At 49.6% G+C, this 17,360-nt stretch overlaps 1 protein-coding gene across 3 annotated transcripts in view; it reads left to right on the top strand.

The window, feature by feature from the left end:
• Window positions 1-8,123: 8,123 nt before the first annotated feature.
• RNPC3 (RNA binding region (RNP1, RRM) containing 3) overlaps window positions 8,124-17,360 on the top strand; it is a 343,990-nt gene continuing 334,753 nt past the window's right edge. Inside the window, exon 1 of one of the 3 annotated variants that reach the window (XM_085602255.1) lies at window positions 8,124-8,251. In XM_085602255.1, coding sequence (XP_085458381.1) covers window positions 8,195-8,251 — 57 coding nt within the window. In that variant the 5' untranslated portion in view covers window positions 8,124-8,194. Of the gene's footprint in view, window positions 8,252-8,538; window positions 8,849-17,360 lie in introns of those variants that run through there. The other 2 variants (XM_085602253.1, XM_085602252.1) reach the window with 2 other exon arrangements.

The raw sequence follows: 17,360 nt of genomic DNA, 5'->3' as shown, positions 1-17,360 counted from the left end.
TTACACTCACCTAGCAGTTTCCATCCCGTTTCCCTCCATAAGGGGGGATGTGGTCCGTTGGCTCCGCCGCCGCCTCTGGTTCTGGTAACCGGGGTTCGAGCCTTGGGGGTCGCTTCAACACCCTGTGATCCTGGGCAGATCGCTCTGCTTCCCGCGCCCGCGACTGAATAGGTTTCTGTAACACGGTGCTGAGGAGCAATCTTGCGTTCCCATCCAATGCTGCTCAGCTACGCCGTCGCATGGTCGTCCGGGTTGGGTCCTCGCGTATTAGCGTTTGGCTGCTTTCAGATCGCTCCACCTCCCGCGCCTCAGTATGTAATGTAGATACGGTGCTCGCAGATGTGACCTTGTTTTGAATCAACCGCTTCTCAGCTGCGCACGTGTCCTTGCTACTCGTGAATGGCGGCTTTCACCAGCTTTCAGCCACTCGTGATGGGTGGGGCTAACGCGGCACTTCACTGCTGGGACCTCACTGGTGTTTATTGTGGCGGGCCCATGGGCGCGCCTCGGCGGGAGGAGCAGGGGCTCTGCGCGATGGTGGCGGGTGCCGGGGGCGGGGGATCTCATCTGGACCGGGGATCGGACAGGAGCCGGAGACGCTGTGGGGGGGGGGGCAACCTGTCCCTGCCTCAAGCCCGAACACAGTGTGCGCGAGAGATGGCGCTCCCATTGCACCCCTCATGCCTCCTGGTCTAATTCGCACGATCTAGCCGTGCATGCCAAGCCCCCCCCCTCCCTCCGTGCCGTGTGTGCAGTTTAGATGCGGCGCTATGCGCTCTGTTACCTCCAAAATTGTGCCAGGTTGACAGGCAGCAGGTTGTGCGGGCTGCCCTGGGACTGTACGAATTTGGCAGGGATTGCATTGTTCCCGTGCCTGCTGTCAGGGGTGGGGGCCGAGTTCCATACAGAGGGCGTATTGCTTGCGTGTGGGTCAGCGGGTTAGTGCGTTTCAAAGAGGTATCCTTCTGTACTTGCAGGTTAGGATACAGACTATGTTGCAGAAGGGTTTAATTTGGTAACGACTAGGTTGCTATGTTGCTCAAGGGGCAAATTCAGTCCCGCAACCAATTCCACCGTGCTAACGCTGTTTCTCTCCCCCCCCTACAGATCGCCAGGGGTCAGCCCGCAGAAGATAAGAGCAAGGGACCGTGGAAAAAGCGCGAAGGGTGACGAGTGCAAGCTGTAACCGCTAGGTCGTGCACCGCACCATGGAGGATATCGGGACACCGGGTCCACTTTTCTCCCAGGAGACGTCCATCGATGAGACGCAGTCGAGCGCACCGCAAGATGGGATGTGGGCAGAATTTATGGCAATCGCTCGTGAGAAGGGCCCGGCGTGGGTTCAGGGTTTTATTGAGGCCCGCAGGCAGGACGACTCTGGCGTGGTTATCGCATCCCCTCCAGCCGAGGGCATCCCCGGCCCTTCGGGGGCGGAGCCCTGGAGGTCTACTCGGGTACGCAAGCCCACAACAAAAGACATGCCTGAGGCCCCGCCTGCAAAGAAACGGCAAGCGGCTGCACCACGTAACACCGTGCCGGCCGTTGTAACACCGGTGGTGCATGATTCTGCCACAGGCATCTCGGACATGGCGCAAATGGGCAAGGCCATGGACCACATGCTTAGCCTTATGACAGTATTCCAGAGCCGCTTGGACGCTTTATCTGCCCCGCCACAGTTGACCCCAGCGGCGGTGCCCGCGGCAGCCCAAGCCCCCGTGCTCCAAGTTTGGGCTGGTCAGAGCGCAGCCGCAGAACCTCGTAATGGTGAGTCTGGGGGAGCCCCGGGGTTGTCACTCACAGGGAATGCTAGTCCCACCGCAAGTACTGCAGCGGTTGCACCCACGGTTGGTGCATTGGTTTCCTCACCCCCCCACCTGCGAATGGTCCGGCCACCACCAACGTTGCTCTCGAGCCTATGCCCGCCGCGGCACCAGGTTCTGCTGTGCCAGTGGGGGAGGGCACAGGGCAGGTTCCCAGACCCCTTGTTACTCAGGCACCATTGGCATCCGGCCGCTGCTCCCTGGCATGGTTGGTACCGCAGGCCGCAATAGAAGGGATATGGAGGCGGGAGTACATAGACATCCTGACACTACTTATGAACGGGTCGGCAGGGGTGGACACCAGAAAGATGGGGCGTAAGGAAGAGGAAAGAGTCAGATATCAGCGATGGCCTGACAAGACAGTTGAGAACTGGACGTCAGCGTTTAACATATTGGCGGCAGTGGTGGTCCAGAAATTTCTTGAACAGAGTGAGGCCTTCATGCAATATGCCAGCACGATCCAAGAAGAGGCGAGGCTCTCTGGGGGGTTGGGCTGGTTCTATTATGACCAAGACTTCCGGAAAAGAATGGCCATATGCCCGGACCTGGGGTGGGATCAGAAGGAGATTCAACTTTGGGTACAACACATGTGCTGGCCCACCCAGGATAGGAAGGATCAGGCGTATAAAGGGCAAGGGGAGTCAGATGACAGGAGAAAGGACCAGTTTCCCAGGCGCCCCTTCAAGCAGTCTTTTCGTGGGGGCAGGGGTCGAGGGCAGAGGCAGGGCTCCAAGCGCTTCAATTCAGGCACATGTCGGCTTTATAACGGGGGCAACTGCACTTGGGGAAGGTCATGCAAATTCGCACACAGCTGCAGCAAGTGCGGTGCACAACACCCTGCGAACACCTGCACCTCCAGCCAGGGCGCGCCCCAGCCTACCACACCCAACAGGACAGACACGCAACGCCAATGAAACCACAAAGGACGGACCACCCCCCGCGCAAGGGCCCACCACCACCACCCCCTGCGCTCCTGGGCCCCTGCGCAGCGCCACAGGCCCGCGAAGGGCCCATCCCCCATCATCATGGACAAGTTCATCCCGCTCATTAGGCGCTATCCGTTGGTGCAGGACAGGGCCCTGCTAGCGGGTGGGATCCTCGATGGTTTTAGGATTCCATAAAAGGGACCACTGGAGTCCAGGGACGCACTAAACTTGAAGTCAGCCAGGGACATGCCTGGGGTGGTGGCGCAAAAGATACAAAAGGAGTTGTCAGCAGGGAGGGTGGCGGGGCCGTTCGGCAGCCCTCCCCTGGATCATTTCTTGGTTTCACCGCTGGGGGTGGTACCGAAGAAACAGCAGGGCGCCTATCGCTTGATCCACCACCTATCGTACCCCGAGGGGAATTCTGTGAACCACTGGCTGGACGAGGGGATATGTTCTGTGTCATACTGCTCCCTGGACATGGCCATTGACATGATCCGTAGAGTGGGGAAAGGGGCGTGGCTGGCTAAGGCGTACATTGAGTCCGCATTCCGCCTGCTGCCGGTTCATCCAGACAGCCAGCACCTGCTAGGTTTCAAGTGGGCGGGGCAGTTCTTCTATGATTGCTGCATGCCAATGGGTTGCGCAGTCTCCTGTGCCTACTTCGAAGCCTTCAGCTCGTTCCTCCAGTGGGCCCTGGGGGACCTCCATGGGATCACGCAGGTGACCCACTAACTAGATGATTTTTTGTTTTTTGGCCCGGCTGGGACAGACGGGTGTGCGGCAGGGCTGAGACGCTTTGAGGAGCTGGCAGAGTTACTAGGAGTTCCCCTTGCCCCAGGTAAGACCGAGGGGCCTGCGCAGGTCCTGACCTTTTTGGGTGTGGAGCTAGACACGGCTAAAGGTGAATCGAGGCTTCCCGTGGAGAAGGTTCAGGGCTTGTTGCAGGACATCCAGGCGCTGCTGGGCAAGGACAAAGCGACCCTAGGGGCTGTCCAGAGCTTGGTGGGCAAGCTGAACTTCGCAGCTAGGGTGATACCAGCGGGCAGGGTATTCTCAAGGAGGCTGGCAGGGGCCACGGCAAATGTACTACAGAAGCACCATTTTGTAAGATTGACTGCAGGCTTGAAAGCGGATCTAGCAATATGGGCAGAATTCCTCGTTGGTTTCAATGGTACGGTGATTTGGAGGGCTCCGTGGATAGCCAGCCAGGAGCTTTGCCTGTTCTCAGATGCGTCTGGTAGGGAAGGTTCTGGCGTGATCCTGGGTGAAGAGTGGTGCGCAATGAGGTGGCCAAATGCATGGCGTAAAAAGAAGGTAACAAACAACATTGCAGTGTTGGAACTCTTTCCCATCCTTGTGGCGCTGCATTTATGGCGGGCCACCCTTAGCAACATGAAGGTCGTTTTCTGGTCAGACAACATGGCGGTGGTGCACGCCATCAACGGTCTTACCGCCTCGTGCCCGCTAGTTTTAAGTCTGCTGAGGGAGTTAGTGAAGGCAGGGCTGCGCAGCAACATTGAGTTCAGGGCGCGGCACATCGCGGGTGTCAAGAATGTGGCAGCTGACGCTCTTTCTCGCTTTCAGTGGCTCCGGTTCCGAGAGGCATGGCAGCGGGCAAGGGCGGAGATTACACCATTCCCAGACCCCCTTTGGCGCCTGCTTCGGTGGGGGAACGACTGAGGAAGATGGGGGAGAGGTCCCTGGCGCCGGCGACACAGAAGAAGTACGGCTCCCAGTTAGCGACATTTAGAACAGTAGTGGATGCGCAGGGTGGTCTAGCCTTGGGGAGCGAGGATCAGGTAGAGACCTTCGTGGTGTGGGCCAAGGAGAACGGCAAAAGCCACTCATGGACATGTGGTCACCTGGCAGCCGTGCGCCACGATGCCAAGCTAGACGGGGGTGTCGACCCAACGGGGTCTTTCAAGATCAGGGCAGCCCTGAAGGGCTGGGCCAGGGAGGAGATTAGACAACCAGACACCAGGGCGCCCATTGAATTCATTGACCTGCAGCGCATTCTAGACGCAGTACCCCACGTTACCTTCTCCCTGTTCGAAGCAAGGCTCTTTTCAACGGCATTCTGCCTGGCCTTTTTCGGGGCCTTTAGGGTTAGCGAACTTGTGGTGAAATCCAAGGTTGACCTGTCTGGCACAGCGCTGGGTATCGCAGACGTGGGTCTCAATGTATCACTGGAGCTCCGCATTCGCAAATCCAACACAGACCAGGCGGGGAGGGGAAAGACAATTGTCCTGCATGCCCTGGGGGACAACAGGTATTGCCCGGTCCACACTGTCAGAGAATACCTGGCATTACGCCCAGCGGCCCCGGGGCCCTTCCTGATTCATGCGGATGGGGCCCCCCTCACCAGGTTTCAGTTTGATCGCATTCTGGGGGCTGCGCTTGACAAGGGGGGTTTATCTGGGAGTGGGCGCAGATTCTCCTCCCACTCTTTCCGAATTGGCGCCGCCACCTCTGCTGCCAAAGCCGGCATGGGCCCGGAGGGCGTGAAGGGTGTGGGGCGCTGGGACTCCGACTGTTTTAAGAGATATGTCCGACCTTGATGCCGCATGTACATTTCTGAGTTTTCATACCGAGTGTTCCTTAGCGTATGAACATATCCAAGTGTCCTTAATGAGTGTTCTACAGCGGGAATACCCCGAGAAATTTTGTGTGCAAATAAATATACAACTGCCTAAAAACTGCTTCATCGTTTCATTGGCAGGTCACCAGGTATGGTTGATGGGACACTCCTACATCGCAAGGTTGGAACGCTGGGCAGCGCACAGGAATTGGCCGCAGAGTTTTGTTAACACGCAGTTTGTTTGGTTGGGCTCCCCGGGGATGAAATGGAGTGAAGCACGGGGCGCAATTGAACAGCGCTTGGCGGCCGGGGGGGTACAGCCGGTGGTCATCATCTTGCACCTTGGGGGAAATGACCTTGTTTCCAGGGGAAGGAGGGCCCTGCTTCTGTCCATGCAAGCGGACATGCCAGCCATCAGCGAGGCTCTGGGTTCATGCGAACTGTGGTGGTCGGAGATCGTCCCCCGCAAGACTTGGAGGGGGGCCAGGTGTCCGGCAGCAGTAGATCGATCACGCAGAAGGGTCAATAGGTCCATGCAGAAATTCATGGAGCGCAGGGGCATGGGCTTCATCAGACATGCATTGATTCAAGAGAAGGTGGAGGGGTTCTATGAGCCAGATGGGGTACACTTGTCCAGGGTAGGGATGGACATGTTCTTGCTGGACGTGCAAGAGGCACTAGCAAGGGCAGGGCATCAGTAGCAGCAATCGAGCGAGGGAAGGGGGGGCTCTGGCAGCGACGGGAGCCTCCCCAGAGCTGTGGCAGAGTTACAGGGCGATCTGGAGGCAGAAGAGTACAGTAAGGGTACCTCTGCGACAGGCGGTACAGTAAGGGTACCCCTGTCCGGCACAGTAAGGGTGCCCGAGCCAAGGTCCGGGAGCCGAAGGAGGTTCTGGGAAGACCGCGACGGCGCCCCGTTAGTCCTTCGAGCGGTTGGGGGGCCTGACCAACCGGGGGTGTGCCACAACACGCTCCGCCCCCGTCAAAAGGGGCGGGAGTAGTAGACAGATCACGTGATTCAGTGGATGATCTGAAAATATGTGCCGCACTGCCGGGCATCGACCCACCGTGCGTGCTGGCTCGCCAGGCGGGCGGAGCAGCGAGGGGCTGCTTGCCCTGGATCGCCCGTAAGATAACCCACTTATCGTCATACTTATGTTGTATGAAATAAACCTGCAGCAGTTCTTCACCCACAATGAAAGTGTCAGTGTAATCCTTGGGTGACGTCTGTGCATGCGTGATGAGTGGAGTGGATGACGGTGCAGTCACTATGCCGCTGCCCGCGTCCCACGCAGAGGGACATCTGCTGGGCAGCCTTCTAGTGGCCGCCCGTCGGAGCCTCCCCCCCCCCCCCCGCTCCGCCTCGCTAGCGAGGCCGCGCCTCGGGGAGGGGAGGCCCCCAATGGGTTTGTCTTTGGGAGGCATGCCAATAGGGTGGGCGAGGCTAGACCCTCCTTTTTAGGCACCTCACCCCCCCAGAACTTCCTCTGCTTCCTGCGCCGCTCCTCCTGGCCACGCGTATTCCCACCCTTTCCGCTTACCCTGCGCGGCGGAGGCAGCGCGCTATTGGAATGTTTTAATGTTTTTTCTTGCGTTGCAGGCGGAGTTACAGGGCGATCTGGAGGCAGAAGAGTACAGTAAGGGTACCTCTGCGACAGGCGGTACAGTAAGGGTACCCCGGTCCGGCACAGTAAGGGTGCCCGAGCCAAGGTCCGGGAGCCGAAGGAGTTTCTGGGAAGACCGCGACGGCGCCCCGTTAGTTCTTCGGGCGGTTGGGGGGCCTGACCAACCGGGGGTGTGCCACAACACGCTCAGCCCCCGTCAAAAGGGGCGGGAGTAGTAGACAGATCACGTGATTCAGTGGATGATCTGAAAATATGTGCCGCACTGCCGGGCATCGACCCACCGTGCGTGCTGGCTCGCCAGGCGGGCGGAGCAGCGAGGGGCTGCGTGCCCTGGATCGCCCGTAAGATAACCCACTTATCGTCATACTTATGTTGTATGAAATAAACCTGCAGCAGTTCTTCACCCGCAATGAAAGTGTCAGTGTAATCCTTGGGTGACGTCTGTGCATGCGTGATGAGTGGAGCGGATGACGGTGCGGTCACTAGGAGTAGGGATGAGGTGGTTGAGTTTTGAAATCATGAATCGTCTCAGAAATTGTATTTTAACACACATTTCTGTAAAGTCAAATCTGGTGCATTTCTTAACTTTAATTTTCCAGACGGCAAATTTAGGAGATGAGTGCAGCATGGAGGGGTGAACAGGAGACAAGTACGGAAAAACCAGGGAGAAAATGTAAGACTTGTGGAGAGTAAGCAAAAGAGGAGCAGAACTAGTGAGAAGTTTATAGGCTGGGTGAAGATTAGAGGCAAGTGGAGATAAAAGGGAGAGAATCAGGACACTCAGTAGATTTTAGAGGGAATCTGGAGAGATGGAGCGTGTGCGTGTGTGTGCACGCTTGAGAGCATATAGTATTGTGCCAAATAACAGCATGGCATTAAGAAGCAGCAAATATTACGGAACGATAAACTGTTAACATATCATCCTTTTTGGGTTTCATTTTGTGTAATGAGTTAACCTGTTTTGGTTACATAAACACATTTCTCATGTGTTTTTCACAGTTGCTGCAACTGATATAGAAGTCATTATGTATCGTCATATGTTGCCCTAAGCCCCGCCCCTAGCCCCGCCCACTCACCACGCCTCTAGCTCATATTAATGAGTACCTGCACTTATTTTTTCCCATTTAAAGCACTGGTATTACTTGTTTCCCACTTTTGTCCTTCTTTTGTTTCCATGGCAGTTTTCGTTTTAGAACGATAGCTGTCTAGTGATGTTACCAGAACAGTTATCCAAAGCCGTCTTACATGCGGGCATTTCGTAAAGAGCAAACCAGGTTGATCACTTCGCACTTTTTTTTTAAAGTAAGGGAGCATTTCCGATAAAAAAAAGCATAAAACCGTTATAATTACGTTGCTTCTTTAAAAACTTACTAACACTGCATAACTCTCGTATATTGATATTATAAGACTTTTGGATAAGAAAATGCACTATAATTATGATTGCAGTAATTGTAACCTTTAAATGATCTTTGTATTTCAGACTTTTGTTTCTCTTTGCGTATAGTACAATGTGTAGTAGCCGAACATATGTCTCTCTCGTGAAGGCGCTACTCAGTTCTAAGATGGCGACCAGAGAAACCGATTTGCTTGTCCTGATGCTTTCTGTCTTCTGCTGTCCGGACTATTGTGGGTAGAGAGCGTGGTATAGTGATGTGGTTTTAGTTAACAGCAAGTAACAACCTGTAACGCATAATAGTACTGCGTTTGGGCGCTGTATACTACCGTTCTATTGTGCTAATGATGGCGGATATCGGGCGGCAAGAACCTATCTCTGTTAGGAGAAGCAAGACCTTACTAGTTCGGCATCTTCCCGCAGAACTAACGTACGAGGACAAGGAAGAGCTGCTTAAATACTTCGGGGCTCTGTCTGTAAGAGTCTTCTCTGATAAAGGACGGCTGGTAGGTGCATAAATTGTAGCCTGGTAGTAGTGGGTCGAGTCTCATAGCTAGTCACTTTTTTAAATGTAAAATACAGGTCATTTGTTGTTGTTTTAAAGAGACTGCAATCAAAATCGTATGAATTAGGTGGAACGTGTTAGCGTCTTTCTAGAATACGTTTAAAATAATTTACTATTTATATTTGCTGTTTAAAGTATATACAGATAAGGGCTAAAAATATACTGGCTTTAGGTGATTTTGCTTATTTTTGTGCCTGCCGGGACGTTAAAAATACCGGTGGTGCCAGTAAAAACGTCTGGGTGACAACCTATTCATGGCTAACAACATTACAAAATCCACTTTGAAAGGGGTAACTTTACAGTTCAAAACACACATCTGTCACAGCAGTGACTGCAAAACCCTTTGGTAATCCATTTAAGCGATGCAGGTTTGTATTAATTTCCAAATATAGTTTTCCTTCAGATATTATCTTTCTGCAGTTTCTTTTATTACACATGACTTTTGTATAGTGTAGTGGTAGCTGTTGACCTTTAAAATGGTGCGTACATTCTAACATTTTGGGCAGGAAAGTGGAGATTTTGGAAAAAAATTGTGAAAATGTATTTCCCCAATTGATTTCTGTTGAAGGATAGTCAATATTAGGCAGTGTAGCGTCTTCCCCAGCCCGGGAGCATGCAAATGAGTATGCCACACATGGAGATTTGTAGCAGATGTCTTTATTCCCAAACATACTATCACACACTGCACGCATTACTAGCAGATTACGTAATTCCTGTTCAGAGTCTGCCCAGAACCGTAAGGGTCCTAACGCTCATAGTGCCAAGACACTATTTTACCCCTTTGCTAAATAAAAAGTACAGACAGGATTAGCATCACGTCGACTCACTGAGGAACTGATGTGCTCGCACTGGCTTGCCACATCTGATGGTATGAGGTAGTTGAGGTGCGTCTTGATTGTGCACCGATGACTTAGGCTCAGGGACTTGATCTCGATATTTAGGTGGCATCACCTCACTCATGACCTCAGGAGCTGGTGAACATCGAGGTAGGTGTTTAAAGTGTGACGTGTCCTGGGTGATGGACTTTCTGGGATGATGCACTGTCACCATGTCTACTTTGCACATTACAACCCTCAAAGAGTCGACATCAAGCAGAGTGTCTGTTTTTCGCTTCTGTTTATGTTCGATCAGTACCCAGTCCCCTTTGTCGAAGACTGTTCCCTGGGCACGTCAGTGCTGATTGGCATATATTTTCATTTTGCACTTTCGAGAAGTATCTGTGACGTGAACCTTATCGTCATTCGTCGATCAGTCCGTTGTCCATTGTGGTAGTTTGGCTCTGATGGCTCTCCCAAATAGCGAGATGGCAGGACTCTTACCAGTTGTGGAGTCAGACGTTGATCAATAGGCACAAAGGGCTTGACACATTTCTTGGTTTAGATCGATTCCTTCCATTGATGCTCGTTGGTTTACCCTCTTGAGTAGGCCTGGGCGGTTAACCTCGCTCCTTTCGCGGAGTTTGCGGAGTTTTGTACACTCTGCACTCCGCAGAGCTCACGGAGTGCAGAAAACTCCGCTTTGCGATGTGCAGCGGAGTTTTTTCACCGCTCGCGATCGCGAGCTGCAGAAATACCAGCACAAACTCAGTTCGCACTACACTCTGTCACTCGCGGAACTTCGCAGAGTTTTTTTTGTAACTTTGCTGAGTTCCCCGTAGCTAAAGTCCGCGAACTACGCCCAGGCCTCCTCTTGAGGGTGCCAATGAATCATTAAATAACACCATTGGCTTGGGGCCAGAGATGTGTGCTCTTTTGATGCTTGACATTGAGTCGAACAAGAAACTCCTTAAATTCTTTGCTATTGAAAGGCAGGCCATTGTCAGATTTGAGAAAAGCGGGAATGACCCATGCTGCAAAGTTGTCATCAAGCCGCTCAATGACTTTGTCATGGGTTGTCTGATAAGTCTTTCACCAACGGAACCTGCAAATATTCATCAATGACTACCATGAGATAATGTCCATTTCCTAATGGCCCAAAGAAGTTCACTGCAACTCTCTCTCAGGCATGTGCAGAAAGGTCAGACATTGTCAACGGATGCAACATCACCTTGGGGGTTACAAAGGTGGCATGCTTTCAGCTCTTTCTTAACTCACTGATCTAGGCAAGGGAACCATACTCAGTCTCTTAGTGCTCTCTTGGTGCTGACAATGCCACAGTGTCTTTCATGGGCCAGCTCAATGACTTGCTGTCTCAGGCATGATGATTCTTGAGCCTCTCGGGTGACAGCTCATCCTGTACATTTTTGGAATTCAACATGATCAGCAAAGGGTCGAATAGGTTTCTTCCTAGATTGCGTTGTAATGAGGTCTTTGAGCATGACTTTATCTTCATTGGTAGCAGCAATAATCTGTTCAATGGAAAGAGCTGCTGGCATGCTGGACCTCACAATGAAGTTGATATACTTTTCAGCCTCTTTGGATGTCGAACTATGGCGATGTAGCGGCACTCGTGAAAAGTAATCTGCATGGTATTGATCTTTCTCCGTCTTGTGTATAATCGCATAGTCAAACCCTTGCAGTTGTAACCCCCACCTCTCGATGCGAGTGGTCATCTTAGCTTTTGGGTTTCCAAAGATAGTAAGCAGCGCCTGGTGGCCTGTTATGACAGTGACACGTTTTCTCGATAAAAACACATTAAAATATTTGCAGGGCCAAATTACAGCCAGGCTCTCCTACTCCGGGTCAGAATTAGCATGTTTTGTTTCAGACAGACTTCATCTGGCATAGGCCACAATGTGTCTCTGAGCATTCGTATGGCCATTGTGTTGAGTAAGAATTGCCACCAGCCCCAAGGGCTCGTATCTACTGTGATCTCAGTATGTAACTGTCAAAGTAGGCCATTTTGGTTGCATTCTCATTCACATGTTTTATTTCTATGAAACTTTGATGGCATTCAGGAGACCCCTGGAATAGGACATTTATCTTTAAGTCTGTCAATGGGGCACTCACTGTAGCAAAGTCACCAATGTATCTTGAGCAGTAACTAGCCATGTCTAAGAAGGATCGCAACATGGTTACATCTTGTGAGTGGCAAGTAGATGACAGTGCTTGCACTCTATCCGTATCAGGAGTCATTTCCCCCATCAGAGGATATGTGCTCAAAGAATGTGATTGGTTTTATGAAATTCACACTTTGCTGCATTCAGAGTGAGACCTGTATCAGCAAGTAATTGGCACACTTGTGTAAGAGCCTTGTCGGACTACTTTTGTGTTGTTCCCAATACCAGCATGTGCTCACAATAATTGAAATCATGTATAACAGGTTACATTACTCGGCGAACAACATCCTGAAATATCTCCGCAGCCAAAAACACACCAAACCGTATTCTTTTGTATATGAACAAACCAACATCAGTCAAAAAAGTTGTATTGTACTTGAAGTTTTTTTCCAGCTCAAGTTGATGGTATCCTTTGTTGAGGTCAAGACAGGAGAAGACTTTGACTCCGTTCGATTGCATCATCATGTCTACTATGCGGGGACCTGGATGACTTTTTTTCCCTGTTGCTGTGTTGGCCTGGTGCATATCCGCACAAACGCACACTGCACCTCTACTGTCCTTTTTCTGCACCATAACTATGGGCAGTATCCAAGGCGTAGGACCGGTGGAGCATTCAGTGATGTCCTGCTTCAACAGTATTTCTAGTTCTTTCTCAACGGCTTCTTGTAAGATAAAGCAACTCTGTGGTGCCATTGGGCAATAAGGCGAATGTCCTCATTAATATGAAGTCGCACTTTCATTTTCTTGAGTCCTCCTAGGCCATGAAGCCTCAATCGGAAGTGACTCACGATTTCAGACTGAGCACGGGAGTTGTAGTTGAGAGATATCGGTCCCATATCAGCAGCAGTGGCAAAGCTAAGTAGGCATGTACTCTATGATGTTCCCTGAAGAGCATAAATCAGCGCTGGCAGTGACTTCGTTTTCTCTATCATAGTTGCTGTAAATGACCCTTGACTCTGTAGCTGTTTGGTAGCAGCCCAGGTGTATACATTTGTGTTTGACGGGGTAAGACGTGGCACGGGCAATAAGCTGTTAAACGTTTCCACTGGCATTATATAAATCCTGCAGCGGTTCTTTCATGGGAGTGGAGGAGTGCCGCCGCCACCCATACTGCTGCGCAGAAAGCTGGAAAAATAAAATGGTGGTAAAAGGATTTTACTACCATTTTATTTTACCGGCATTCTGCCGAATAGAGAGGGAAGGGCAGGGCCATGGCAGCAATGACAAGTAGTCCCTTCAGTATGAATTGCGCATGTCGGTTTGGCAGGCTACATTGTTACGGCCAAACAGACATGCACAATTGAATTTCAACCGAGAGCAGGTACAGGCCTTCAGTGCTCTTTGGAGCACTGAGGCAGCTGTCTCCAGCCAATCCAAACACTTCTTTCATGCAGCATGAGTGCGGTGTCGGGATTGGATAAGGGCCCGTGGGATGTTGCACTTGGAGGAGTCTGGAACCGGGGCCAGAGAACACAAAGGTCGTGCTGCAGGCCAAGATAAGTGAAAGGTTTTTTAATGTTTATTTGCATGCTGTTTTTTATGTATTTATGTTGTCGTTTTCATTGAATTGATGTCGGTCACCAATCGCCACTGTATTCATTGATGCACCACTGTCTATAATGAAGGTTATGGGGCAACCGTTCACCTTTTGATGTAATTTTGGGACCGTGTCCAAATTAATTTTGTTGCTCCTTTCGGTAATTCCTCTTGACTTTTGATCTTATTTGCAAGCAGCTAATCCTAAATGTGCATGCCATTCCTTAGTAGATATTATTAACGCACGTCCGTCTTCTTCACTAGCGTTTGATAATGACATTTGAGAGCCTTTATATGATGAGCTTGACGATGATCGACTTTGCTTGGTTTCTACTGGTCTTGACTGATATTTCCTTTTGGCCTTGTGGGCGTGGTGATAATGCTTTTGGAACCTAATGGCATCCATTTTCTCTTCTCGCTGTGACGCATTTGGGTTCTCTTCGCTTAGCAAACCATTATGAAGTGGGGGTTTTTCCCGCAGCCTTTGCATATCTGCCCTATGGCTGGACATTTAACTTTGTGGGGAAATGAAAACTGACATCGGAAGCATACCTTTTTCTTCTTTTGAGACTTCGATTTGTGTGCATCTATTTTGGGCTTCTGCTTGTTTTCATGGTCAACGCTGACTCGTGCACTGTTCCTGCTTGTCGATCCGCTTGTTCTTCTGCAGTCATCAGTATCTTCTCTAAATTGAGTGTCTCTCTCTTCAATGCCTCTTCTGAAAGACAACCATCGCTTACTCCAAGGCGCCTGGCTTCATCGTTGAAATCACAGAACTTCCAGTGTTTGTTAAGTGTGTCAAGTCTCTTAACAAACTCATCCATCGTTTCACAAGCCTGTTGAAGTGCTTGGTTGAAAATGTACCTTTCATAGTTGACATTCAGCATCGGATTGAATCGGCTTCCAACCTTCTTTTATCTTTTGGTATGACGTTGCATCAGTTTGTGAGACTTTCGTTAGCACTTCTTTCACTCAATAACTGGCAAGGTTTTTCAAATACTTAATGATTTTCTTATCGTTGTCTTAAAGTGCTTTTATGAAATCATCAAACGTTTCGAGCCATGCAGCCCACCTGTCAATGTTTGCTTTTTCGCTGTGTCGAATGGCAGAGGTGGTTTTAGAAACACTGCAGCATTGTACTTTACGCCCCCTCTGTTGCCATTGAGAGCACGTTCTGTTCAGACAGTGTTCTTCGCACGAAGCATGACTGGAAACCACTTCGCACAACACCCTCGTTGCTTGAGCTTGGTTGTCTTGTCCGATTTTGAGGTCGTATAGCACTAGTGCCAGTAAGTACGTTTCTGCTTTCTTACCTGGACCTGGTTGTCACTGCCTTTTATCATTTGCTTCGTAAGGATGATTGCTCTGTGTCATGGCATGGGGCAATCTTCTTTCGGCCTTGCCAGCGAGTTCTGGCAGGATTTCTGAATGTGCTCCTTTGCAGGGCCTTCAACTTCTTCGATGGCTGTGTATGGACTGGAGTGGGGCTATGACTCCACATACACCACCCGCAGACTGATTTGGGGCGCACGTGTCATGCACGAGCAGTGTGCTCTACCATTGCAAATTTTCAATTAGAGCAGCCTTGATGCTTTGGTGCGCGTATTCCCTACTCGTCGCCAGTTATAGCGTCTTCCCCAGCCGGGGGGCATGCAAATGAATAAGCCACACATACAGCTCAGCAACATATGATCACACACTGCATGCATTGCGTCATAACTTTTTTAACCAAGCCTTAGCTCCTCCCAGCAGATTACGTAATTCCTGTTTAGAGTCCACCTAGAACAGCAAGTGTCCTAGCGCTCATTGTATCAAGACCAGGCCTTGAAAAATCTACTCGCAATTTCGAGTCAAATTTCATCAGGGCGAGCTATTTTTAGCACCTACTAGTCCCATCTGGCAGGTGAACTTAAACTGGAAAGTAACAGGTTTTCTGTTAATTCAGAAAGTGAATGAGCAATCAGAATGCCATTAAATCTTGTTTTTATCTTGACACATTTGCTGTCTGTTCAATGAAAGAGGTCCAATGTCAGTTTTACTTTTTACTAATTGCTGCTTGGAAAATAGTTTATTTTTCTCTTACTACATTTAGAGGTTTTTGTTAAGTGAGCAGTTTGCAGATTTCCGTTTTTTTTTCTAAGACTAAAATGTAAATAAAAAGCCTGTAAATTAATGTTACAAATATTTCAAACTATATCAGGAATTGCGAAAGCACATTTTGTTTGTGATTGAGAAGGGTAAAGCAAAGAAAGATTTAACCCCTTCACTGCTAGGCCTTTTCCCCCTCTGTGCTAAGCCTTTTCTTGGCTATTTGGGGTAGTGCGCGCTTAGGCCCCTGTAACTTTTTCACCACATAAGGAATCCACGCCAAATTTGCATTCTTTTCTTCCAACATCATGGGGATTGTAATGGTACCCAGGGTTTGTGAATTCCCCTGGAGGGGTCCCAGAAATTAGCCAAAATACAGCTAAAATTAGCTTTTTTTGGAAAAATTGGAAAAAAGGGCTGCAAATGAAAGCGTCTCGGTTTTTCCCTGCCAATGGTATCAAAAAAGTGTTTGTGGGGCTGAAATCACAATTTCCCCAGCTTTTAGGGAATGACAGACGTTTGTCAGAAAAACAACATTTTTTACACAGTTTTGACATTTTTCTGGGACATAGCAAAAATACGCAATTTTTTGTGCTTTCAACCTCCTTCCAGTTAATGGGAGAAATGGGTATGAAAGCAATAATGGATCCAGCTATACATTTTCGAAAAGTAGACAAAATTCTGAATTCAGCAAGGGGTCATTTGTGTAGATCCATCAAGGTTTCTTTATAGAAACTAACAGTTAAATATAAGAAAAATTGAAAATTAGTTGAAAAAAACAGCCTTTTGTGTCAACGTTTTCACTTGTAACTTCTTTTAATTATGGCAGCTCGTTGAAAGCAATATACCGTTACATCCGCTTGACCTTTCTGGTTGTGGGGATATATAGTACTTGAAGGTTCACCAAGAACCCGATGAACCCAGAGTCAAAAACTGAGCAGCAATTTGCAATGGCTTTTTATTATGTACCGGATATATCAATTATTGTGGGAAAATGTATACATGGAAAAATCGGTATGAAAGACACCTATGTATTTCTGAAATGGGAACAAATTATAGAGTTTAGAAACAGTAGATATTTGCACATTTTTGAAATTGGGAATACTCATACTAGCATGAGAATTATCGGTCATTTTTCAAACTGACTTATTTTTTACACAATGTCTCTAATTTGGAAGGCAGAAATGCATCGAAAGTCAATAGTTAATAACAGTCGCTTTACAAATTCTAATTACCCTAAGTCTCCCGATCAAAAATGGTACCACACTTGTGTGGGTCGGCCTAGTGCCCGCGACAGGAAACGGCGCAAAACGCAGCGTGGTCACACCTCTAATTTCGCAGTGAAAAATGACCCTTTTTTGGCAAAGTGCCTAGTTGTAGTTTTTGAACCATAGCTCTGCCGGCACCTAGGGAAACCTAGCAAACCTATACATTTTTGAAGACTAGACGCCCAGGGGAATCCAGGATGGGGTGACTTGACTGCCTCCCACCAGGTTCTGTTACCCAGAATCCCTTGCAAACCTAAACAATTGGCAAAAAAAACACATTTTCCCCACATTTCTGTGGTGGAAAGCTCTGGAATCTCCGTGGATCCACAAATTTCCACCCATCTCGCGTTCCCCAAAGTCTTCCGAGAAAAAGGGTACCTCACTTGGGTGGGTCGGCCTAGTGCACGCGGCAGGAAACGGTGCAAAACGCAGCGTGGTCACACCTCTAATTTCGCAGTGAAAAATGACCCTTTTTTGGCAAAGTGCCTAGTTGTAGTTTTTGAACCATAGCTCTGCCGGCACCTAGGGAATCCTAGCAAACCTATACATTTTTTAAAACTAGA

The sequence above is a fragment of the Triturus cristatus genome, chromosome 4_2 (genome assembly GCF_964204655.1).
Source record: "Triturus cristatus chromosome 4_2, aTriCri1.1, whole genome shotgun sequence".
Taxonomy (NCBI): Eukaryota; Metazoa; Chordata; class Amphibia; order Caudata; family Salamandridae; genus Triturus; species Triturus cristatus.
Note: the sequence above shows the minus strand (reverse complement) of the source record. Positions and strands in the feature narration are given on the sequence as shown.